General features: G+C 45.0%; 1 protein-coding gene across 1 annotated transcript in view; it reads right to left on the reverse strand.

Annotated features, from left to right (window-relative positions):
• Positions 1-369: 369 nt before the first annotated feature.
• Positions 370-26,162, reverse strand: part of LOC311235058 (chymotrypsin-like protease CTRL-1) — a 63,682-nt gene continuing 37,889 nt past the window's right edge. The window contains exons 4-6 of the mRNA XM_084322381.1: positions 20,706-20,974; positions 4,450-4,595; positions 370-1,096 (exon numbers count right to left, since the gene is read on the reverse strand). Of these exons, the coding sequence (XP_084178507.1) occupies positions 740-1,096; positions 4,450-4,595; positions 20,706-20,974 (772 nt within the window). The 3' untranslated portion in view covers positions 370-739. The remainder of the gene's footprint in view (positions 1,097-4,449; positions 4,596-20,705; positions 20,975-26,162) is intronic.

The raw sequence follows: 26,162 nt of genomic DNA on the forward strand, positions 1-26,162 counted from the left end.
GATCTGGGGTTTTGTGTGTCACTGTACCTGGGGGTGTGTTTCCCCCCGGGAGAGATAGGAGGTGGGACCGGAAGTTACGTTGTTGTCGTGAAATATACGTGAAGGAGGGAGCTGTGTGTGTACCTGACGAGTGAGGTATTGACCTGTATGTACTCATATCAGTGGAATTAAATAACCCAGAAGAAACATAAACCTCTCCTCATTCTTCCTAACAATAAGGGTATGACAGAACGTTACAATATATATATATTATACTTTTTTTGTCTACTAATAGTCGACTAACGGCACATTTTCGCCAATCATAGTCGACTATCCAAATCCTTAGTCGGGGACAACCCTAGTTTTTACACATTTTATGTGAACAAATAATAATAATAAAAAAGGTTTTATTGGTATAAACAAAAAGCATGACAACAAAGTTGCAACATTTTGGGATCCCTCCTCCATCCGCCAATCAACCCAAGACCAACAGGACCTTTACCTTGAGGGTCTTTCGTCAAAACTATAGCAAAATGATGGCAAAACTAACTTTTTGTTCCCAAACAGAGATGTAAACAGTTTTGGACGTGTGTTGGACAAAACACATGTTGATAGAGAGAGACCATCGACATCTTGTGGTTAATATCTCTATGATGCTTCACGTCACTGTACCTTGTTGCTGTATTTGGACGATGATTATGTGACATTATCAATTGAAAATAAGCTCCCATGTTATCAGGGTCTAAGATCTTTAGGGTCTTTAAATCTCCCCAATGAGGACGACACGGGACAGAAGCAGAGACGGTATGAGGAAGAGCAGAGTGTGCTGTCCACCGGGGGCAGCAGAGGACGGCGTGGTTGTATCCGGCGCGGTGGCTGTGGTTGCATCTGTATTGGAGCAGGTGAAGCTGCTGTCCGTGTCGGTACCGTTGGACTTGAACGTGCGGAAGCCCAGGCTCGCCCCGGCCGTGGTGTCTGTGATCCAGGTCTGGAACCGGGACACCCGGGTGAACACCTCGGGGAACCCTGCCAGGGCGCATGGCACCCCGAAGCTGGTGACCCCGGCCTGGACCCACACTGACCCCTGCTGACACTGGAGAGGACCTCCCGAGTCTCCCTGAGGTCAGAGGTCAAACAGAAAATATCTACATGGTAAATAAAAATGCTAAATGGCTGCATTCATATTGTCCAAATATCTAGCAGTCACCGTCAATGTGTCAGCTAGACCTCCCCTTTGGAAGGGTGCAGGCGATCAACTGTTGTAATAGGGACCAAAGGAAACAATTCCGACTCTTGCTTGAACGTTATTTATTCAGGATATACAATCCAAACGCTCAAGTACTCCAGTGTCATTGACAAACAGCCACCAGGTGGTCAATTAGACAGCAGGTAGCTAGTAGCATTATCCAATAATTCAGTCATCAGATTATTTACCTATACAAACAGGATGTCCTACTCAATCAACCCTGCACCAACCCAGCATGTGCTTTGGCTCCACCTATTTTATAAACCTATGCATTTATTTTCATCTACTTTTTCTCCTTATTTTTCTATTTTTCTCCCATCCCAATTTTCGTATCGCCAATTCTCCCCTTCAATTCTCCCCTCCCCTGTCTTGAACGTTGCTAGACTATGCCTCCCACTGGTCGGCTGTAGTGCGGATAGAAGCCTTGCATCACGTGTCCCCTCCGGTACACGAGGAGGCAGCCTGTCGCATCTTTTCACAAGACAGCGTGGACACACACGGACGCGTGGGAGGCTGACGCTGCCCCAGATACTTCCTGTCTCTGCTGTACAGGCGTCACCCAACCGACCTGTAGGAGTCGCTGTCCACAATGTCCAATCCCCACCCATCGACTTTCCACCCGCTACCTCTGCCAATTGAGATAGTATGACGACTGGCCCAAGCCGCAGGCAATGCTGACTCGGGGAGTCAAGACCAGAGTCTCTTGCATATAAACATATGCATTTAAAATCTTGCTGCCCTCTAGTGGTCAGAAAATAGTTATCTGACATGTTAATACATTTAACCTGGCATGTTAACACATTGAGTGCCACGCCCTTTCCGGGAAGTGACCACTTCCGTGCCGCCCATTAACCCCATGTAAACGTAGTTGTAGTTTGTAGAACTAAACCTATATTTTATAGTATCGCTGTGGGTCTAATAACGCCCTCGAGTCTCATTGAGCTACTTCTGGTCAACGTGCAAAAAACAGATAATTTTTTCATCCGTACATTTCCGTTTGATACCGTTTTGAATATGAACATAGTCCGGCCGCTTCTGAGCAATTCCAGGGAAAAGACACGAAAACACGTTGTAATTTTTTGCCTGATTATCGGATCTTCCTGAAATCAACGCTAGATCATCACTATTATCCTTTGTGGTGCACGCATGCAATGTGGTTTAGACCGGCGTGCATGGGATGGCTTTCGAGCCGCAAGAATCAATATGCTTTCGGCGTTTATTGCGTCATACAAACGGAAAATGGATCTAGCAGATCAACATCAAATAATTGGAATATTTTTCCTCCAGTCTCATCGGGCACAGGTAAGAGGAATCTAACGTTATTTCCAGCTCGATTGTCCATTTATTTCATTGCAATCTATCCGATCAACGTATGGCGTCGTACTAAAGAAAGCCGTTAGTGACAATCAAGGAATCATAAACGACCCCCCACCCCTTTCCTTCACGCATGATGGAGCATAATGTATAGCGATCATATGCATTTGAATTTTTTAATATAGCGCGTATAGGAACAAAACGCCAATCGATTATGTGTAATACGCGTCGGGGCCTATAACGTGCGTTCTAGGAATTACTGCTATACACTCCAAAAACATACTTATATTCACGACGGTACTAACACGACAATGTATGAATGGAAGAATATAACGTTCCCACATCCGGAACGATAGATACCCGATGTTGAATGGGCCATAGTAATGTCGATATAGCTATAATATTTAAAAAGTTATAGCCCTGCAAAGAAGGTGAGCACTGGCAGAGAGTGGTATAAGATGGGCATACTGCATGGCGCAGAATGTGTTAATACATTTACCTGGCATGTTAATATATTTAACCTGGCATGTTAATATATTTAACCTGGCATGTTAATACATTTAACCTGGCATGTTAATACATTTAACCTGGCATGTTAATATATTTAACCTGGCATGTTAATACATGTAACCTGGCATGTGAATAGAGCGCCACAGCTTTAATCAATGGGAGGACTGGGAGATTTGTGAGTGCTTAAAATATATCTTAAATTATGGCTATGGGTCTAATACACCCGTCGATTATCAATGAGTTGCTTGCAGTCAACATGTACAAAACGGATTGTTTTTTCATTTGTACATTTCCGTTTTATACCGTTTTGAATACGAGTATAGTTTTGGTGATTTCTAGTAATTCCAGAGAAAGACGCGATAATAGCCCTTTAGTGGAATACACAAAACACATTGTAATTTTTCAGCTGATTATCGAATCTTCCTGAAATCAACGCTAGATCATCATTATTATCCTTCCTTGTGCATACATGAAATGGCCCTCGTAGCGCGGCGCCCCCCCCCCCCCCCCCCCCCCCCCCCCCCACCTCCTGCACCCAACGGAAAACAGCCACACATACACACAGATACAGCGTCGATCGGGGTAGAAATACATATCAGATCAAATTTATATATAATGTCCTTACCTTGTATCTGATGTAATGCAAAAGAAATAATCCAATTATCTGATCGCCATTTGAAGTACTGGGCGCGGAGGTCCGTGCCACGTTCAACAGCATTGCATATGAGGGGGGGGGGGTGGTCAGCCTCGCAGATGTATCGTTGAAATCAGGTTACCTCGCCTGGGTATTTAAACCACACCCGCACGGCTTGGATCGTCCCAGAAAATAAACTATACCATTCCCAGTGGAGTGCAATACCAGCCGGAAGGTGTAGGGGGCGGTATTTGCCCTTTTGCGAGCTCAGACCCATTCCCAACGATAACATCAGGCTGGATGGATGAAAATGCATGGATATCGCTAATAAAAGAAATAACGATTAAAACCCGACTATACTCGTGATTGGCGCTCAAGCGATGGCGAGTTAACCCGACTATCATCGTGACTGGCGTTGAATGAGTTGATATATTTAACCTTGCATGTTAGTTCATTTAACCTGGCGTGTTAGTACATTTAACATGGCATGTTAGTACATTTAACCTGGCGTGTTAGTACATTTAACATGGCATGTTAGTACATTTAACCTGGCATGTTAATATATTTAACCTGGCATGTTAGTACATTTAACCTGGCATATTAGTACATTTAACCTAGCATGTTAATATATTTAAGCTGGCATGTTAATATATTTAACCTGGCATGCGCCCTTGTTTTCCTGGCATGTTAATATATTCAAGCTGGCCTGTTAATATATTTAACCTGGCATGCACCCTTGTTTTCCTGGCATGTTAATATATTTAACCTGGCATGCGCCCTTGTTTTCCTGGCCCGCACAGATCATGTTGTCGGTGATGAAGTCGCCTGCTGGTCTGTACTGACAGGTACACTGGTTGTTTCCCCTCACAGGCACCTCCACTTCCTGTAGAGTCTGAGGAAAGCCCAAAGGATCTGCAGGGGGGAGAGGACTCACATGAATCATTTGTCATTAAGAACCAATTTAAGACCCACATAGCAAGTGAGAACATTTATTAATTTCAGCAAATGTACTTAATTCGTTCTCTCTCTCTCTCTCTCTCTCTCTCTCTCTCTCTCTCTCTCTCTCTCTCTCTCTCTCGCTCGCTCTCTCTCTCTCTCTCTCTCTATCTCTCACACAGCAAGCAATTGTCCGTCATTCTCTCTCACACACACACTCTCACACACACACACACACACACACACACACACACACACACACACACACACACACACACACACACACACACACACACACACACACACACAATTATTTTGTTACAAAAACTTAATTTCCTGCATTCTGGTGCAGGAATTTTTACCCGTTAAATGCCAGTGTTTGTGATGGGGATCACAAATTATTGTAAAAAAGAAAAGAAAACACATATTCAATACATTTTTGAATGTTTACCCTTTAAATGCCAGTTCTGTTTCATTAGGGGCTCTGCTTGGCATCACTACTGCACTCGCTCGCGTACGTGCACGCGCACTGAATAAATTCCACAAATGTACCTTTAATACCAGTATTAGTCTGACCACACCCCTCATCAGCTTACCTTTATAAGCAGGTGTGTGGTCACCTGCTCTCCTCCTTCTCGCTTTCACCACAAGAAAGTGCCTCGGTAGTACCCCACTTGACGTGTTGTTAGTGGAGAAAAAAAAATGTTTACAAGGAAGGAGATACGTTGACATCATATCTTTATTTTCTCTCTCACTATTTTCGAGAAAATACGGCGATATTGTCTTCGTACTGGAGTGTCTGGAAGATGTTGATCATTCTAAAAATCCTCCACCGGTTTTCGTATTGGGAGCACGCCGCTGCATGCTTCTCAACTGCAGTTCCTTGCTGTGTTTGTTGGGGTGAAACCTGTCAGGCCACAGTTGAACTGTCGGACATGCCGCTGTTGTGAGAAGCGGTGCGTTCCAGGTTGGGTGAGTAGTGTTTTGCTGGCAGGCTCCACTTGTCTGTTAGTGCTATGGGGGCTACTTGACAATGTTTATGGAAACCGGCCCCAGGCTAGGGTCCTTTGTTCAGCCACCTAGGCGACAGAAGGCCTTGGTCTGAAGACCATTATAGTTTTAACTAGTGGGCCGCGACCATTAACACTGGTGATCCCTGTGTGTTTTGGACGAGTGGATTCTCTCTGTCACCGTGTTAAGGCCCCATCTTTCATATCCAAATGAGAGTATTCCTTCACGAGGGGATATGTGCATGATGTGCGATAGCGGCAGATTCATGTTCAAAGTCAGCTACACAGGCCAGTTGGTAATGTGCTGATTCCGTCGGGTGTTGGTAAAATCACTGTTGTGAAGCGGTGTTGACATCTTGTTTTCTCTTTTCTCTTAAAAAGTGAGGAGAGGTTCAGAACGGCGGCCTGTCTGGGTGAGTGTTATGTCATTGTTACATGTTCATAGCTTGCGGTTAGCCAGTCAGCTGTTAACTGCTGCGTTAGCCTGCTGGATCGCTGCATGGCCTGCTTTGGTTGGGCCTACTGTTAGCCAGTCAGCTGTTAGCTGCGGTGCTAGCATGGCGTGATCGCTAGGTAACGTTAGCTTGCTGCTATAGGCCATGGCCTGGCGCGGGGTAGCTTTAGCTTCTCGCGCGCCGCTGTGAGCTTGCTTCTGGTCGCGTGCGCAGTTAGCTCGGCGTCTCGCGAGCAGGAGCATTAGCGCCCGAGCGGTTGGAGCGGCCGTTAGCTTGATGCTATTCTGTTGAACGTGCTTTGATTTTAACATGTTTTACACTCTTGACTACGACGTCATCCTTGACAGGGGATGTTTCGTCGACCCTGCCCTGAGCCAGGACGGCAAGGTTGCATCAACAGAGGACTGTAGTGCGGGTTGGAGCGGTGACGCTGCCCAGTTCGACCAACACAGGAGCGGCTGTGTTCCTACGGTGTCTGTGACTGCACTTCGCTGATCTACGCTCCGGGTAGGAACAGGTTTGACCAGACCTTATAACACGTTTTCTGGTTTTACTTTTCTAAATGTATTGTGAATAACGATGTTTTTCCCAAAACGTGTGTTGCTGCAATACATTTGGGATACGGCGCGGGTTATGTGTGAGCTGTTTTTGTCACTGGCAGTTAGCTTCTCCATGCAAATCGGAATGTAATGATCTGGTTGTTGTGTGAGAAACATCATGGTGTTTATATGTACCGTGTACTCACAACTAAGGTAACTAACCTATGAAGCTATGCTTGGTGACAAGTGAGTAAAAGAATGTTCTTTTCTCAGACTGTGATGACAATGAACAGTGTGTTCACATATTAACAGGTTCCTGTTTTAACTGGCCGTATTGAGGGTAAAATAAGAGGATTGTGTTTCCCCCCGGTTCCCTGGGGACTTTTTCATCCTCCTATCAGACATGTTGTGCACTAATTGTGTTTTTTGTGTGGTAGGGATGCGATGTAACTCTTAGCTTGATTGCTGAGGTTGTGCTAAATCTGCTGGAGAAACTTTATTTTCCTAAAAGAAAAAATTGTTTGGTCGCTGTCATGTGTGCTTAGCAAGGCCTGTGGCCGATACTAATCGAGAATGATGTATTCTCTCATTGTGAAAAACGGCGTTCCTCTGTTGAGTGTTTTTTGCCATTTTTTGTAGGTGATGATGGGTTGTGTGTGTCATGTGACCTACAACTGGGTTGGACTGGCCACAGAAGCACATGTGTATGTTGGACCGGGGCTCTTAGAGCCCTCTCTATTCTGTGTTTTTCCTTAGTAAAAATCAGATAGCAGGTTAGCTCATGCGCTGTGTGGAGCTGTCAAACGCTTCATAGAGCTGACTATGACTGTGTCATATTCTCTTTCTGTCATTACATCGTATCATGGGTGTGGGGTCGTAAAGGGGTGAACTGGTAACCTTCCTCTCCCCCTTGTTTCTGTCGGTCAGGGGTACACCCCCTGTCCTTCAAGGTTCCCGTCACGTGGCGGTTCGGCACGTTACGGGGGGGGGGGGGGGGGGGGGGAGGGAGTTTCCTGGTCCCACGGCCTGGTATATTGGGCGTGTGCACCGCAGGAATTCCCCCGCCATAGAGTACGTCACCGTGCGCGTCTCTGTTGGTAGGACTTCCGTGTGCTGTTCAGGTCCATGTGATGGATCTGTTTCGGGGGGGGTGGTCAGGGCTCCTCCTCACCAAGCGCCTATTCGGGCCTTCTGTGAGTTCGGACTCCTTCTTCCATGTGAGGGAGCCTCCATCAGAGTACAGAGCCTTCCTCCTCAGATTGTCAAAGTGAGTGGACCCTCTAGAAGGGTCCTATTCTATTGTATATGTATTCGATTCAATTCGATTATTGAGTGTGTATGGGTTCAGTGCATCTTCCCCGGAGAGCCCTAAAACCAATTTTTTACATGGCTCAGGGTGCAATATATTCTTTTCAATCTGTACAGCTCGCGTGGGAAGTCTCTCTGGGGATCCCCGTCTCCTTCCTATGGGAGGGTGGTGGGATGTAAAAATGTGAAAAAATTTTACCCCGGCTGTGTAGACTGGGATACATACTGTTGATGCTTCCTTCTTTTCTATTCCAGAAGTGTTGGAGTTGGGGAGTGTCACACCCCTCTTGTCGTTCCCCTGGGCGCCTTGGGGATTCAATGACAGGTCTAAATAGCCTGTTCATTGATGGGGGTGTGTCCCGACGCACGTATAGTGCTAGCTCGCTGTAAACAGGCGATTGACTGGCACGCCTTGGTTGCTTGTGGTTGAAACAGCGTTTTTATAGAGCAACTGAGATGGGGGTTTTTCCTCTTCCGACGACCAAATCCCATGACCTGGGTTGGTTTTTTGACGGATTCTCGTTCATGTCTGGGGGATGATGACGGAATGGATCTGAACATATGTAGAGGGGTCTCACGCCCTTGGGGTGGGCCACCAGGCGCGGTTCGCCCGAACGTCTGGGTGGCGCCTTCTTTTCATGTTAAGATCAACACGCATATCTGCCCTTCTCCTGGAGTAGGCATGTCGGCGTGGTTAGGGCATGGGACTGGTTCTGGTCACGCTGGTCCAGATCAGTTGAACCGTTGTCCGCCGGGGATGCAGATCTGCTGTTCTGGTACCCTGAGGGACTTGGGCTTTTTTCAGGGGGAAAAATGCCAGGTCGGTCTGGGTGTCACAGGGTTAAGCGCTATGGAGACCCTGGTTGGGTACGTTTTTACTCAGCACTGTCGTAATGGCTTACAGCCATGCCATTCTGTACACGCTCGATCTCGTCGGATCTCGGCCGCTACACAGGTTGGTCCTGGTTAGTACTTGGTTGGGAGACCGCCTGGGAATACCAAGTACGGTGTGCTTAGGGGCTGGTTCTCCATTATTTTTCGCTCCTCTCTCACGCATGGCGAAGAGGGGCCTGTGGGGGTGGTTTTTTGACCTCCTCTGGTGACCCTGTGCTTCCCGTACCGCCAGGCCCGGTCCGAAGTGATGTTTGCGACCCGTAGGCCTGGGTTAACCCTTTTTTGAAAACTGAAACACTTGTACTGCGGTATAGCCGGTGTATACCCGCAGGTGTGTTTTGGAGTTTTTTCTTGAGGGGTTATAGGAACAACCACCGCATTGGGTAACACCAAGGTGGTTGATTCCCTGGTGTGTTGGAGCAGTGTCAACTCCCGGGTTCACCGGTTGAGGGTGCCCCTGCACGTTCATGACGTCTGCCAATCGTGTCAGCCTTCTCTGCCTCGACCCCTCTGGGTGGGGGTTTTTAAATGGAGGCTTGGTCTTGCAACACCGCCAGCTTACGCTCCTTCCGCCGGGGCGGCTGTGTTCAGCTGTCCCCTCTGGCGCCTGTCTCGTCCGCAGTCTCCAGGCTAGGGTTAACAGCCTGTTGCCTGGTTTTTCCCCGGTGCGCTGCCTGCTTCCGTTGGTTAACCTTTTTTGTGTGCTTACGGCCATGCTGACTGCCTGTTCTGCAGGGTCAGTGTGCCAAGCGGTGTACTATTGGGGGACAGGGCCCGCTCGGCTTACGGCCATACCGACCTGAACACGCCCGATTTCGTCCGATCTCGGAAGCTAAGCAGGTTCTGGCCTGGTTAGTACTTGGTTGGGATACCGCCTGGGAATACCAGGTGCAGTAACTGAGGGGCCTTTGTCCGAATACGCTGGCGATGTGGGGGGCGGGGCACTACGTGCCCACCTGGTGGGGTCTTGATGCTGGCATCATGGACTTCTCCGGGCCCCCGTTCCAGGGAGTCCAGTCCTTTTGGTGGGTCTGGGTCTTCCTTCGTGCTCCGCTGCTACGGCCTTGCCACGGGGTTGGGTTTGCCCTTGACCCCGTGATTCTGGGGGCAGTAACGAGGTTGTTCCTCCGTTCGTTCCCGGGTGGCATGCGGGTTGTGCGTGTGTGTAGTCGTGGGGTCAAGCCACGGTCTGCTCACCCTGTGCGTTGAGTTGCTTGAGTGCCTCTTCGCACGGTCGGGTCCGTCGCCTTCCCGTGAAGCCCCTAATAGGGGGGATACCCTCCATTAGGGGGGGTCGGGGGGGCTCGGCCCTCCCTGTTCTGATGGTTTTGGGGGGCTGTCAGCGGGGTGTATTTGTCAGCCAGCGGCTCCGCTTGGCCTCCCCTTGTGCAGTAGTGATGCCAAGCAGAGCCCCTAATGAAACAGAACGTTAGGTTATGACTATAACCAAGTTCTGTTAATTAGGGGTGACGCTTGGCATCAGACGGCCGTTGCAGCCCTTGACCTCACCTTGTGGTGAAAGCTTGGGAAGGAGGAGAGCAGGTGACCACACACCTGCTTATGAAGGTAAGCTGATGAGGGGTGTGGTCAGACTAATACTGGTATTAAAGGTACATTTGTGGAATTTATTCAGTGCGCGTGCACATACGCGAGCGAGTGCAGTAGTGATGCCAAGCGTCACCCCTAATTAACAGAACTTGGTTATAGTCATAACCTAACGTTTGTGTGATGGCATCACCAATTATTGTTAAAAAGAACACACAAAAAGTTAAATATTTTCAATATATCAAATGCAAAGTACATTTGTCTCGGGGGGATTATTACAGGCTAGGCATGTGTCAATGATTAGCAGCAACACAGATTTTGATGGATTTTTTGTAATGTCAGATTTAACACCAACTCTTTTCAGAAAAGTGGGAGTATTTCATTTTTTATCTGACATTACAAAAAATCTAAAAATAAATGGTTATGATCAGGGCTGAAGTTGAATTAAAGATGTATGACTGTTTAGACTGCATTACTCTCTGTCACAGTGTGGGGCGGCGTGGCTCAGGGGTAGAGCGGGTCGTCCAATGATCGAAGGGTTGGTGGTTCGAATCCCGTTCAAGCTCAAGCCGTTGTGTCCTTGGGCAAGACACTTAACCTACTTGCCACGTATGAATGTGTATGCATGTGAATGAATGTTGGTGGTGGTCGGAGGGGCCGTAGGCGTTGATTATTCGCCACGCTTCCGTGAGTCTGCCTCAGGGCAGCTCTGGCTGCAATTGTAGCTTACCACCACCAGGATGACTGTGTATGAACGAATAATGGACTCTGTGAAGCGCTCTGGGTCAGTGAAGAGCGCTATATAAATCCAAGTCATTATTATTATTATTTGATCTCCTGGTTGTTCCCCACTTAGGTTATCTAACTATCGCGCCGCCACCAGTGGCGTCGTTAGCCCTGGGCTTCCGGGGCGTTAGCCCTGGGCTTCCGGGGCTTTAGCCCCGGATGTTTTTCTCCTAGCCCCGGACCTTAAAAGTTTAAATTTTCTTTTTCTTTTTCCTTTTTTTTTTTTTTTTTTTTTAAGATGTCAGCATCCCCATTGTCTGCGCTGAATGTTTGTTAGTGTTTGGTATTTTTTGTTGGTTTTTAGTACTTTTAAACATCCATTTTTAGTAAGTAGTTTTCATTTGATCCTATAATTATTTTCATTCACAGATTTTTTTTTGTAGTGTCCTGAAAGGCACCTTATAAATCAAATGCATTATTATTATTATTATTATTATTATTATTATTATTATTATTATTATTATTATTATTATTATTATTATTATTATTATTATTATTATTATTATTATTATTATCATCCAGGAGGTAAAAGACACTTTGGATAGTAGGGACTGCATCTCTGCCTGTCCTGACCAGGAAACACTTTGCAACTGTGATCTCCTCTGGCAATAGTTGGATATTGTAATGTGTGGCGAGGGGTTGCAGCAATTCCACTGAGAGAAACTGGTCTGAGGCTGGATAACATGCCTGTATGCCTCTCATAAGTTGTTATCCAACTCATGAGAACCTGCTCTCAAGCTCTTGCAGCATTCTGTCGACGACTGGATAGAACAGTCTCTGTCTCAGCTGATTTCCTGAGCTGAGGTCTGAGCTTGTGCCACAAGATTACTCAACTACATACTAATCCATCCTTTTCTGCTTCCTCCTTTGGCTGGTAGTATGTTCCTCAATTAAAATGCCATTACATGATAATAACCTTTGAGTGTGTCCTGCACTGTGCTTTTAAATAGTACAGATAGGTATTGAAGATGTGCACTTTAACGCAGCAGCACCTGGAGCCATCCATACCCACTGACAAAGACATGCTCATGATACTGTGATAAACTATAATAAGCTTTAATCGAACCCTGGTTCATTTCCTCGGATAGTCCGGTTGGTTTGGGGTGGTGTGAAAGCTCATTCACTCTTGCAAGTGAACCCTGCTGCGGTTCATTTGAGATGTGAATGCAAAGCGGACCAAAGGCAGGAAAAGACCCAAAAATCTAATCTTTTTTTTATGAGAAGACTGAAACATATGTAGACTATATAATGAAACACACAATACAGTTTTTTCCGATTGCTTAAGCATGATTTTGAAAACGGGGCCCGGTGTTTCAAAACACACAATTAGCACAACCACGCACACAATTATCAGAACACCTCAGATCCTTTGCTAAATTAAACACTTGTCAAAACCATACACTAATTTATAAAAACTACATTTTGTTACCATATTAAACACACGTTTCATATGACTTAATTCTGTTTGAACCAGTTACACACACTGCTGTGCTTAACCTAAAACACATTTAGCAATTCTACTTCTCAGTGATTAGAGTACTGTAAGTGAAGTACGCAGAGAATGTGCAAATATACAATAAATTCACCAAACACTACACAAGACCAATGCTGTAGTGTAGACTGATGAAAATATAAATGTTCTCTCCATATAACCAAATCAGTCAACATTTCAACATGGAGAATCACAACAAAACATATCAGACAAACATAAAATACTGTATCTAGTACAGGTTAAAATGACAGTAAAACAAAAACAATTTTGAAACATTTTAAATAGAGTACAGAAAATACTAGACATTATCTCTTTGCCTAGCTGGATCTGGCAAGATAATTTGTTGTTGTTTTTCTCCATGTTGACATGTTGACTGATTTGGGAAAATGGGAGAAAATGTATATTTTCATCAGTCTGCATCATTGGTTGTCTTGTGTAGTGTTTGGTGAATGTATTGTATATTTTCACGTTCTCTGTGTACAGTACTTCACTCTCCTTCCATTTTGGTTGAAGACAGGTGAACTCACCTGCTGCATTTTTATAGTGCTTAAACCTGATTGGTGTATCTACAATTAAGCAATGGTGTGTTTGTGCATCTGATGGCTGTGTTTAACCAATTGGCTCATATGTGTGGTAATTTGACATTCTGTGTCTAATGTAATGCAAGTGTGTTTAGTGTTTTGCAAATCACTGTGTGTATTGTTTTGCAAAAAGTGTGAGGCTGACATTGTGCTTATAGGGGTGCAAATCTGGGCCTATGTTTTGCTCCTTGAGTGTAAGGTTTTGATAATTGTGTAATACTTTTGATTTGAGTGTTTATGCAATTGAAGAAAACTGTAAAGACTAGAGATTAACTGTTTATTTCTTTTGTACATAGGCTGTACATATGTTTGTTTGTTTATTTGCTTATGTGTATGATTCTTAACTGTGTTTTTATTTTGTTATTGGTGTATATGTGTGTATGTATGTATGTACAGTATATATATATATATATATATATATATGTATATTTGTACTCCTGTTGGGGCCTCTTGGACCAGATCAATGTTTTATCAGGCTAAATAAAGGTTAAATAAATAAATAAATAAGAAACTGATGATTTGGTCCTGTTAACTTTGAATTTTTATGGGGACTTCCCAGATCCCTCTCATGGACATGGACCTCACTTTGAGAACCTCTAATGATTCTAGTTCTTCAGTATTCATCTCTAATTACTCTAGAATTGCGTATTCCCCCCTCCCCCCCCCCCCCCCCCCCCCCACCGTGGCCTCGTTAGCCCTGGGCTTCCGGGGCTTTAGCCCCGGATGTTTTTCTCCTAGCCCCGGACCAAACATTTTTTTTTTTTTTTTTTTTTTTTACTTTTTTTGATGTCAGCATCCCCATTGTCTGTGCTGAATGTTTGTTAGTGTTTGGTATTTTTTGTTGGTTTTTAGTACTTTTAAACATACATTTTTAGTAAGTAGTTTTCATTTGATCCTATAATTTTTTCATTCACCGATTTGTGGACTTTTTTTTTGTGTACTGAAAGGCGCCTTATAAATCAAATGCATATTATTATTATTATTATTATTATTATTATTATTATTATTATTATTATTATTATTATTATTATTATTATTATTATTATTATTATTATTATTATTATTATTATTATTATTATCATCCAGGAGGGAAAAGACACTTAGTAGGATAGTAGGGACTGCATCTCTGCCTGTCCTGACCAGGAAACACTTTGCAACTGTGATCTCCTCTGGCAATAGTTGGATATTGTAATGTGTGGTGAGGGGTTGCTGCAATTCCACTGAGAGAAACTGGTCTGAGGCTGGATAACATGCCTGTATGCCTCTCATAAGTTGTTATCCAACTCATGAGAACCTGCTCTCAAGCTCTTGCAGCATTCTGTCGACGACTGGATAGAACAGTCTCTGTCTCAGCTGATCTCCTGAGCTGAGGTCTGAGCTTGTGCCACAAGATGACTCAACTACATACTCGTCCATCCTTTTCTGCTTCCTCCTTTGGCTGGTAGTATGTTCCTCAATCCAAAGGCCATTACATATGTATATAATGAAACACACAATACAGTTTTTTTTCCATTGCTTAAGCATGATTTTGAAAACGGGGCCCGGTGTTTCAAAACACACAATTAGCACAACCACATACAATTATCAGAACACCTCAGATCCTTTGCTAAATTAAACACTTGTCAAAACCATACACTAATTTAAAAAAACTACATTTTGTTACCATATGAAACACACGTTTCATATGACTTAATTCTGTTTGAACCAGTTACACACACTGCTGTGCTTAACCTAAAACACATTTAGCAATTCTACTTCTCAGTGATTAGAGTACTGTAAGTGAAGTACGCAGAGAATGTGCAAATATACAATAAATTCACCAAACACTACACAAGACCAATGCTGTAGACTGATGAAAATATGTTGTATTGTTTTGCAAAAAGTGTGAGGCTGACATTGTGCTTATAGGGGTGCAAATCTGGGCCTATGTTTTGCTCCTTGAGTGTAAGGTTTTGATAATTGTGTAATACTTTTGATTTGTGTGTTTATGCAATTGAAGAAAACTGTAAAGACTAGAGATGAACTGTTTATTTCTTTTGTACATAGGCTGTGCATATGTTTGTTTGTTTGTTTATTTGCTTATATGATTCTTAACTGTGTTTTTATTTTGTTATTGGTGTATATGTGTGTATGTATGTACAGTATATGTATATATATGTGTATATATGTATATTTGTACTCCTGTTGGGGCCTCTTGGACCAGATCAATGTTTTATCTGGCTAAATAAAGGTTAAATAAATAAATAAGAAACTGATGATTTGGTCCTGTTAACTTTGAATTTTCTATGGGGACTTCCCAGATCCCTTTCGTGGACATGGACCTCACTTTGAGAACCTCTAATGATTCTAGTTCTTCAGTATTCATCTCTAATTACTAAAAAATTGCGTATTTCTGTGTTAAAAAAAAAAAAAAAAAAAAAAAAAAAAAAAACCCCGGGCTGAAGCCCCCAATGTTTTCTAACCCTAAAAACGCCCCTGCCCCCCCCCCCCCCCCCCCCCCCCCCACCCCCCGGGCAGACGCCCCCAATGTTTTCTAACCCTAAAAACGCCCCTGGCCGCCACAACCAGAAACACTGGCCTGGCCTGCTTCTAAGTTCAGTGGCCTGACTGCAAACATTTTTTTTTTTTTTTTTTTTTTTTTTGCTTTCTTGTAAATGTTTTCAAGTACCACCAGCAGTACCACCAAGTACCACTAGTGGTACGCGTACCACAGTTTGAGAACCACTGGACTAGGCATTTACAGCTGTTCCAATGTAAAGTCTGCCTTCCTCCGTGCGCTTTCGCCCGCTCTGAAGTCGGACTCGGTGTGGACAGCCATGCGTGTTGTTCTCGCACGAAACCTGCGCATGCTTACGCCTGGTGGGTTTCAAGCGTAATAGGTGCATCTTGCAGGGCGTCAAAGTGCCAGTTGCACAGAATCAGCAGTACAATGGAGAACCGTGTCATCTGCATAAAGGTGGCTTTGACAGCTGCTCAGAGATGAGACAATATTATTAATGTAATAATGTATGTATGTGTCCAGGAGGGATATGATGTACAGTACAGTATGTAGAGCAGCTGTGTGGTGTCTCCTGGGGGGGATATGATGTACAGTACAGTATGTAGAGCAGCTGTGTGGTGTCTCCTGGAGGGATATGATGTACAGTACAGTATGTAGAGCAGCTGTGTGGTGTCTCCTGGGGGGATATGATGTACAGTACAGTATGTAGAGCAGCTGTGTGGTGTCTCCTGGGGGGGATATGATGTACAGTACAGTATGTAGAGCAGCTGTGTGGTGTCTCCTGGGGGGATATGATGTACAGTACAGTATGTAGAGCAGCTGTGTGGTGTCTCCTGGGGGGATATGATGTACAGTACAGTATGTAGAGCAGCTGTGTGGTGTCTCCTGGGGGGGATATGATGTACAGTACAGTATGTAGAGCAGCTGTGTGGTGTCTCCTGGGGGGATATGATGTACAGTACAGTATGTAGAGCAGCTGTGTGGTGTCTCCTGGGGGGATATGATGTACAGTACAGTATGTAGAGCAGCTGTGTGGTGTCTCCTGGGGGGATATGATGTACAGTACAGTATGTAGAGCAGCTGTGTGGTGTCTCCTGGGGGGATATGATGTACAGTACAGTATGTAGAGCAGCTGTGTGGTGTCTCCTGGGGGGATATGATGTACAGTACAGTATGTAGAGCAGCTGTGTGGTGTCTCCTGGGGGGATATGATGTACAGTACAGTATGTAGAGCAGCTGTGTGTATCCAGGAGGGATATGATGGAAAGAGTCATTTGGAGTGCCGTGAGTTAATTGGCCAGTGGTGTAACCTTGATTTTCTGCTTGTTATGTGTGAAGGTTTCAGTTTCAGTTTCAGTTTAAACTTTATTTGAACAGGGACAGTACACATTAACACTTTCCGTGCCAGCCATGCGGTGCCCCGGAACCCCGTTGCGTGCCACCACCCACTTCAATGATAGAGCTCTCATATTTGCGAACGCATAAACTATATCTTAAATTATGACAATTATGTGTCTAATATGGCCGTCGCTTATCAATGACTTGTTTGCAGTCAACATTGTCGAAACGGATTGTTTTTTAATCGGTTCATTTCCGTTTTATACCATTTTGAAAAACTCGTTTTTTGAAAGTTTCAGGAAAATATGAAGATTCTGTGATAATCGCCCTTTAGTGGAATACACTGGAATACACAAAAAACTTTGTCATTTTTCGGCCTATTTATGAATCGTTTTAAAATAAATGCTAGATTATCGATAGTATATGTGTACTTATGCACGCTATAGAAGCGGGCTGAAAAATCTATTATCCATTTCCTGATCAGCACACACACACACACATAGGGCCCACGTTGATATATCTGTGAAAAAAGCTCTGATTATTACAGTAAACTGATTTCATCATTCTAAAATGAATTCTAACATTCTAATTAATTAGATAATAACTGATTATACATGCAAAAGGGACAATAGAACACTGGAACTGGACATCTTAAAAAAATCTTCAAACAGAGACTGACTTCGCATATATCCCAAGACTGGTCAAATAGATTTCTTACCTCAGATCAGATGTTCTCCAAAAAGATGATTCCAATTCCTGATCGCCATTCCAAATATCGATCGCGTTTATTGATCCAACGCTGGGTGGTCGAAACACCGATTCCACGCTGTTCTGATGGTCCACAATGAATCCGATCGGCTCGAGTTACATGCCTGATAAGTAAAATGTGGAAGCAGGACTTTTTTTCCCCCATGCGTTTCATTCAATCCAATCCAAAGGGGTGCAGTACCATCCGGAGAGACGATAGGGAGCGGTATTTTCCCAATGGAGGTCAGAGAGAGTTCCAGTGGTAACGTGAGGCTAGATTGATGAAATATGAATGGAAATCGCTAATAAAAAAAAATAGATATCTCGTCGTTGGCACTGAACGGTTGGCATGAACTAACGACAAATCTCGTCGTTGGCACTCAAATTGTTAATGAACAAGAAGTAAATGTGTGAGACAGTGTTAGCCAAAGCAAATTTTCAACTGTTGTCCCTGGGCCTGGTGTTAAAAAGCCACTAAAAAGAAAGCATAACATATATGGCATACAGGTAAGGTAAGGTAAGGTAAGGTAAGGTGATATATTAACTCATTGGCCGCCGGGGATTAGCCTTATCCTGTGGTAGCTACTGCCACACTGTAAACAATGGGAGTTAGTCACCTTGTTTGTAGAGCTAAATCTATATTCTATATTATAGCCATGGATACAATACTATAGTCATTTGACATTTTTTCATCCATACGTTCCCGTGTTATACCGTGGTGAATATAAGTATGGTTTTAGAGCGGTCTAGGGTAATTCATGAAATGCTTAGTTATGGCAGTATACGTCGATTCCATTGTACACGTTGCCAATGTCTTACCTGTATACGCTATTATCCCGAAATCAAATCTAGATCATAGCTATTATGTTCCATCATAATTGCATGAAAGGGGGGTGGGGGTCGTTTCTGATTATTTGATTGATAGTAACGGCATTCGCATTGAACACTAAAAATGGTTATCGGTGGAAAAGCATTGCAGGATCAAGCTAAAATTGACATCAAATCGCCCATACGTGTGGCCGGGAGTAATCCAAAAAGATATTTCAATTTCTTGATCGCCATCTGGTAGATCCAATGTCCATTTGCTCAATGGCATAATCCACCATAACAAAGGGATCGAGCATATTTGACGGGCTTCAATGTAACCGGCAGAACCGTTCTCCTCGCCCGAGAAGGAAAAATGAAACCCGAGACCTGGGGCCATCCCACAGCCCTGGATACAATGTTAGAAAGGGTGCCTTGATACCGCCGTCTAGCGTGATGCTGCCGGTATTACACCTAGGCATTCTCAATGCAATACCCAATGTTAACGGCAAGTCAGTGGGCCTGGAATGAATAGAAATATCGAATAAAGGGGAGCTCCAGTAGCTCACCACGTACTGCGAGTGCTATTTCAGCGCCGTGGACAACCGTGCTCGTCACGGATCTGGGGCTGAGCGAGTTCGAATCCCGGACTGCAGCCGTGCCTTTCCCAGAGTGTCTTCCCCCCCATCTGAACCCTTTCAGCCTGCTTCTGTCGGTCGAACTTGACCAAGTATAAATGCGATAAACGTATAAAAGAGCCAGGGAAATGGCCAAAGTAAAAAAAAAATTAAAAATCGAATAAAATAAATAACGATCAAATAACATATGACATAACGGTTGTCGGACAAACACGTATTTAAGCGTTGTCGGCGTCCAATGAGTTAATAAGGCCTAATGAGGAGCTTATGGTGTTTGGTAAAAACAACATATTTTATGAATTGCTTAGCGCGAAGACTGGGGGGGGGGTACAGGTAGAATAGGTAGTAATAATAGAACAGAACAAAGTGAAAAGTAATAATGATGATAGTAATAACAGTAGTGAGTGGCAGGATTCAATCAGGCAGTAGTAATAGTGATGATGGTAAACATGGTCCAAACCGTAGTAACACACTGCACCAGAGTCTGTGCAGTGTTTATTAACTCAATGGACGCCTCACCCGAATAAAGACGGGTTAACTCGCCGACGCTTGAGCGCCAAACCCGAGAAAAGTCGGGTTTTCATTGTTATTTCTTTTATTCAATATTTCCATTAATTATCCATCCAGGGAGCCTGATGTTACCATAGGGAATGAGTCTAAGATCCCAAAAGTGCAATACCGGCCGCATCCTACCAGGCGGCGGTATCGGGCCGCATCCTACCAGGCGGCGGTATCGAGCACCCTTTGAAACTCTGTGTCTTGGGCTGTGCGTTGATTATATAGGTCTGGGCGGACTTTTCCATGTCGGGCAAGGGGAGCGGTTGTCCCGATCGGCTTGAGGAGCGTCAAATGCTCTAGACCAGGGGTGGCCAACCAGTCAGAGACTAAGAGCCACAAAAATTACTGTGGTACCACAAAGAGCCACACCATATACCAGCGTTTCTCAACCTTTTTTTTCAGTCACGGCACCCTTCATGTGTTTATAGGTCTCACCCTCTGGCCTCTGAAGTTGCTAATGTTTTTTTTATTTGGGCCTCACAGGGTTAAAAGTACCCTGTGGTGGGTTCGAGCCCAGCTCTTGGCGTTGTCACCAGCTTGGCTGGCCGTTCACACTAATACAATTGGCAGTATTAGGGGGTGGGGAAGCTGGCGGGTGGGAATCTGGCATTGTGGACAGCAACACCTACAGGTCAGGTCTCGGCGCTTGCTAAGCGGGGCAGGACTTGGTGGAGATAGCGTGCCCTCCCACGCGTTACACTTCACCAATAAGAGTCCTCGCTGCCAAGTGAAAAGACGTCACTGGCTGTCGGTGCACGTCTCGGAGGAAGCGTGCGATCGACTCGGGATGCCCTTGTACCGACTCGTAGGAGAACATGCATACAGCAGCCAGGTAGGGGAATCAATCAATCAATCCTCTCTAGAGGGCAACACTGCCCGTAGAATACTCACCCTGCTTCCCAATGTAGCCCCAACCGGTCGTCCAACAAGACATGTCGTTCTGGAACACGCTGGAGCTGTCCGCCAGGCAGACGGGTCGGATGTAGTCGGTGAAGGTGACCGAAGTGTCGAGCTTCATCAGGGTGACATCGTTGTTGAAGGGAGTGTTGTTGTACTGAGGGTGGACTGTGATCTGCAACACGGAGCGGCTGACCTCGTTGGGATTGGAGCCCTGCTGGACCTCTCTGCCCAGGAACAGCGTCCAGTCACCTGGCGTCACGCTGGGTGAGGAGAGGACAAGGACGGGTTCAGTGGATGCAGATTACAGAGGAATTCAAATCAGGCCTGTGTTCCAGAATGAGATGGTGCCCTAAACCCACAGTCTGGTTTAACAGAATAATCCACCGAAGCAAGATGGCCGCCCGTGAACTACGCTGGAGACTCTGCCTTGAGCCATCTAGTGTTTATATATATCTATGGTCTGCCCCCCTATGCGTTCAGTAGAAAGCTATCCGGCTGCAAGCTAGCCTAGCTTAGAACAAAGGCATGGAAGAAGATACAGACCAGGTAGCCTAGCTGTCGGCAAAAAACACCTCTCCTGGAGTTTTAAGCTAGGCTACCTGGTCTGTATCCGCTTCTGTTCATTTGTGCTAAACTAGGCTAGCTTGCAGCCGGATAGCTTTCTACTGAACAGACAGAGAGGGAATTGGTATCCATCTTCTTGTCTGAGTGGAGAAGACGCTAAACGCATTTCCCATTACGTCGGCGTTAGTCTCTAATGAACGGGGACTGAATCTAGTGTTGCTAGGCACTAGATTAGATTAGATGATTAGATTTTATATCTGTATGTTGTGTATGTCATAAATGTCATTATGAATTGAAAATGAGGGACCCTGATGTAAACAAGACTAAAGTCTTTCTCTGGTCTGCATCCCCTTAACAATTGTGTGTATTGAGCTGTACTGTACTGTACCCATTCTGCAATCTGTTATTAAAGTTTTCAATCAATCAATCAAAACCAGTCAGACCGGAAGGGCAAACGGTACAGGATGGGTTTTATCTCTGGTGTCAGGTATGCCATCTCCAATCCATCCATCTCTGATCCAAGTTTCAGTTCACAACATTCCTTCTCGCCATTGTTTTGTAATTCATTTGAAGGAACACGTCATCATTACAGGAATGTTCTTACCGTCTTCACCAGTCAGATGAGAAGATAGATAACAATTTCCTCTCTGTGTGTTCAGTAGAAAGCTATCAAATTGAAAGCTAGCCTAGCTTAGCACAAATTAATGGAAGCGGATACAGACCACTAGCCTAGCTGTTGGCCAAAAACACCTCTCCCGGAGTTTTAAGCTGGTCCGTATCTGCTTCCATTAATTTGTAGCCAATGAAAATAAATGTGTAGCCAATGAACGAAGAAAGGGTTGGAGAGGACGAGGAAGTCCTTTGTTTTGACTCGAGAGGCGAAATGAATGGCAGTGGATGGCTATTTTGCATAATCACGCTGAATTATTGCCGGTACACACATTACATTCACATTTACATTTAGTCATTTAGCTGACGCTTTTATCCAAAGCGACTTACAAGTTCTGTACGACAAGCCATCAGGAAGGGCACAACTCTATCAGCTGAGTAACAATGTTCATCAAAGTGTTGCGTGTTACAGTGTAGGTTAGTTTATTAGTGCATGTGCATGACCGTAAGGTTAGTTAGGGTTAACATTTTTTTTTATTATTATTATATGCTGCGTTCTGAATGAGTTGAAGAGGCTTGGTGGCAGTGGCCGGGAGGCCAGCGAGCAGTGCGTTGCAGTAGTCGAGGCGGGAGATGACTGTTGATTGGACGAGGAGTTGGGTGGGGCGGATCCTTCCGACTTTGCTCAGGAGGAATCTGCAGGTTCTGGTTGTCGCTGCGATGTGAGCAGAGAAGTTCAACTGGTCGTCGAGGACAACACCAAGGTTCTTGGCGGTCAGGGAGGCGGTCACAGCTGCATTCTCGACTGTGATGGAAAGGTCGGTCAGGGGGGAGGATTTGGCCGGCAGGTGGAGCAATTCTGTTTTGCTTAGGTTCAGTTTGAGGTGGTGGGTCGTCATCAAGGTGGAGGTGTCGGACAGACAGGCCGATATCCGCTCAGAGACGTGGATATCTGAGGGAGGGAAGGAGAGGAAGAGTTGAGTATCATCGGCATAACAATGATACGAGAAGCCATGAGACGTGATAATGTTACCCAGTGATTTAGTGTAGAGGGAGAAGAGAAGGGGTCCTAGGACCGAGCCCTGGACCCGTCCGCAGGGGGCGGGTGGCCGACAGGGTCCCTCTCCATGTCACTTGGTAGGAGCGGTCATTGACGTATGATGTCAGCCATGTCAGTGCAGAGCCAGCCACTCCCATTCCTGCGAGGGCCACAAGGAGGATCTGATGGTTGACTGTGTCGAAGGCTGCAGATAGATCTAGGAGAATCAGGACAGAGGAGAGGCCTTTCGCTTTTGCTAAGTGAAGTGCCTCTGTGACCGCAATGAGGGCCGTTTCTGTGGAGTGGCCAGTCCGGAAGCCAGACTGATTAGGGTCTAGGAGGTCATTCTGTAAGAGATAAGCAGTAAGTTGGTTGGATACAGCTCGTTCAAGTGTTTTAGAAAGGAAGGAGAGAAGAGAGACAGGACGATAGTTGCCTATGACGGTGGGGTTCAGGTTTTTTTTTTATGAGGGGCGTGACTCTGGCTTGTTTTAGGTGGGGACCACCCCTGAGTTGAGTGAGGAGTTGATGGTTGCAGTTAGGAATGGGAGGATGTCTGGTGCTATGGTCTGGAGGAGTAGGGAGGGTAGCTGGTCCAGCTGGCATGTAGTCGGACGGTTCGACGTTACCAGTGTCAGGGTCTCGGCTTCTGTAATGGGAGAGAAAGATGACAGAGTGAAGGATGAGGTTCTCGATTCAGTATTTGGAATGGGTGGGGGTTGGGAGAAGGCATTGCGGATGTTCTCCACTTTTTCCTCAAAGAAGATTGCAAAGTCTTCGGCAGAGAAAGATGAGGGAGGAGGGGGTGGGGCGGGAGTGAGGAGGGAGGACATGGTAGCATGCAGTTTGTGAAGATTCTTGGCAGAGGCCTCGATCCTATGGTGAAAGAAAGACGCTTTGGCATTAGTAATGGTTTTGGAGAATGTTAACAAGAGGTTGTGATATGTGTCGATGTCAGCAGTGAGGCGTGACTTTCTATACTTCCTCTCAGCTGCTCTCAGGACCTGTCTTTGTTCTCTCACTGCATCCATCAGCCATGGACTGGGTGGGGAACGGCGGGCAGGTTTCTCAACGAGGGGACAGAGCTTGTCGAAGGAGGTTGCAAGGACTGAGAGAAGGGTGGAGGTTGCTATCTCTGTGGGGAGAGCAAAGAAGGTGTCACTCAGAGGTAGAGCGGATAGTATGTCAGGAGAGGGTGGAGGGGGATAGGGAAGGCAGGTTGCGTCTGAGTGAGACGGTTTGAGTTGGGGTGAAGACCTTTCGGTTAAGCATGAGAGTTAGTGAGAAGGATATGAAGGAATGGTCAGATACATGTAGGGGAGTTACCGTGGTGTTAATGATGCTGGAGTTACGGGAAAATATGAGATCCAAGGAGTTGCCTGCTTTGTGGGTGGGAGGCATGGCAGTGGGAGTCAGGTCAAACGATTGTAGTTGGCAGACCACTGGGACCGACTGAGATGAGTCAGGCAGGTTGAAGTCGCCCAATAGAAGGAGAGGGGTACCATCTTCCGGTAAGGAGCTTAGAAGCATGTCCAGCTCATCTGTGAAGTGATCGAGCGGACCTGGAGGGCGATTGTGTAACAATGATGAGATTGAAAGGATTAGAGACAGATACTGCATGATATTCGAAAGAGGAGAGTGACAGTTCTGGGAGTGGTGTTAAGTTTGTAGCCCATGAAGGAGATGTCATGAGGCCAGTGCCTCGACCCCGTCTGGAAGGTCGAGGTGTGTGAGGGAAGTTATAGTTTGTAGATAATGCTGCAGGTGTTGATGAGTTATTGGGAGTTATCCAGGTCTCAGTTAGAGCCAGGAGCTGCAGATTTTGACTATGGGTGTAGGCAGTAATGAAGTCAGCTTTCTTGACTGCTGATTGACAATTCCATAAGCCTCCCCGTACTGTGACAGGTGTATTAGTGGCTGTAGGAGGGTACGAGAAATTTGCCGGGTTGCTAGCAAACTGCCGTGGATGGGTTGAATCTGTTCTGGAGGAGCAGATTGTGGATATAGGTATGAGACACATTGTGGTGTCAAGAGTGGCAGGGAGAAAGTTGAAGGGAGTAGGGTGGAAGCGGGGTATTAGAGAAATAGCAGAGTGGGAGGGAAAGGAATTTTTTTTGGAGTGGAGTGAAGGATAGGATTATGGTGTAGCACTAGGTGGATCCTGGATCCCTCTTCGGAGAACTCCAGGAAAACTCCTCTCTTTGTCCCTCTTTGTCCATCTTTGTTTCTCGACGCTTTGCTGACGCTAAGCCAGCAAGTCTTTAAATCACTATCACTAATTACTGATGAGTGACACCTGCAGCAAAAGGCCCATGCACAGTGGCCACCTCCAGTTTCTGTCAGCTGGGTGAAACTAATTTTCAATTAACAATTTCCACAACACAATTTTTTGTCACACACTTCAGAATGATGTACACAAGTATTTTTCAGTTAAATGATCCTACCCTCTCTGCTGTTTGTCATCAGAATGATTTCAACAGAGAAAAAAGCTGGTATTTAACAGAAAAAGCCTGTCACAAGTGCCCACTCAACTACACAAAAGCCACATTACAAAAACCTTTGTGAAACACTCATTTTCCGTGGGATTTTTATAAACTTTGGACCTGTAGGCTACTACATAAGACTTCAGGTTATGGAACCATTATGTCTTCCAGCTCCTACCTCTCAGCTAGAACTTAAAAACAGGCATCTGGAAACAAGTAAACAGAAATGTGAGTACACAAAACCTTTACTTCAGTGTGTTCAAACCTCTGTTACTCTATTTCATTAGCACTCAAAGTGATTTTTTTTATTGTGTAGGAAACTTCAAAACGTTACCTTTCAAAAGAGACCAGACTTGTGCATGTGCTATAAGTATAAAGATACGCTTTTCAAAAAAAGTATGCAGTCCTCAAGTTCAAGTTTAAAAATGGCCACTTCTCTGGGTGCCTAAAGGTACCAACCAACATTATGTTTAAGGCACGCCAACATTATGTTAACACATTGAGTGCCACGGCCCTTTGACCATATATGGGCTAGAGTGCCAGCACTGAAGTCAATGGGAGGTCGGGGAAATTTGCGAAGGCTTAAACTATATCTTAAATTATGGCTATGGGTCTAAAACACCCCTCGCTTATCAATGACTTGCTTGCAGTCAACATGTACGAAACGGATTGTTTTTTCATTGGTACATTTTCGTTTTATACCGTTTTGAATACGAGTATAGTTTTGGAGAGTTCTAGTAATTCCAGTGAAAT

Source organism: Notolepis coatsorum (assembly GCF_963971535.1).
Source record: "Notolepis coatsorum genome assembly, chromosome: 10".
NCBI classification, from domain to species: domain Eukaryota; kingdom Metazoa; phylum Chordata; class Actinopteri; order Aulopiformes; family Paralepididae; genus Notolepis; species Notolepis coatsorum.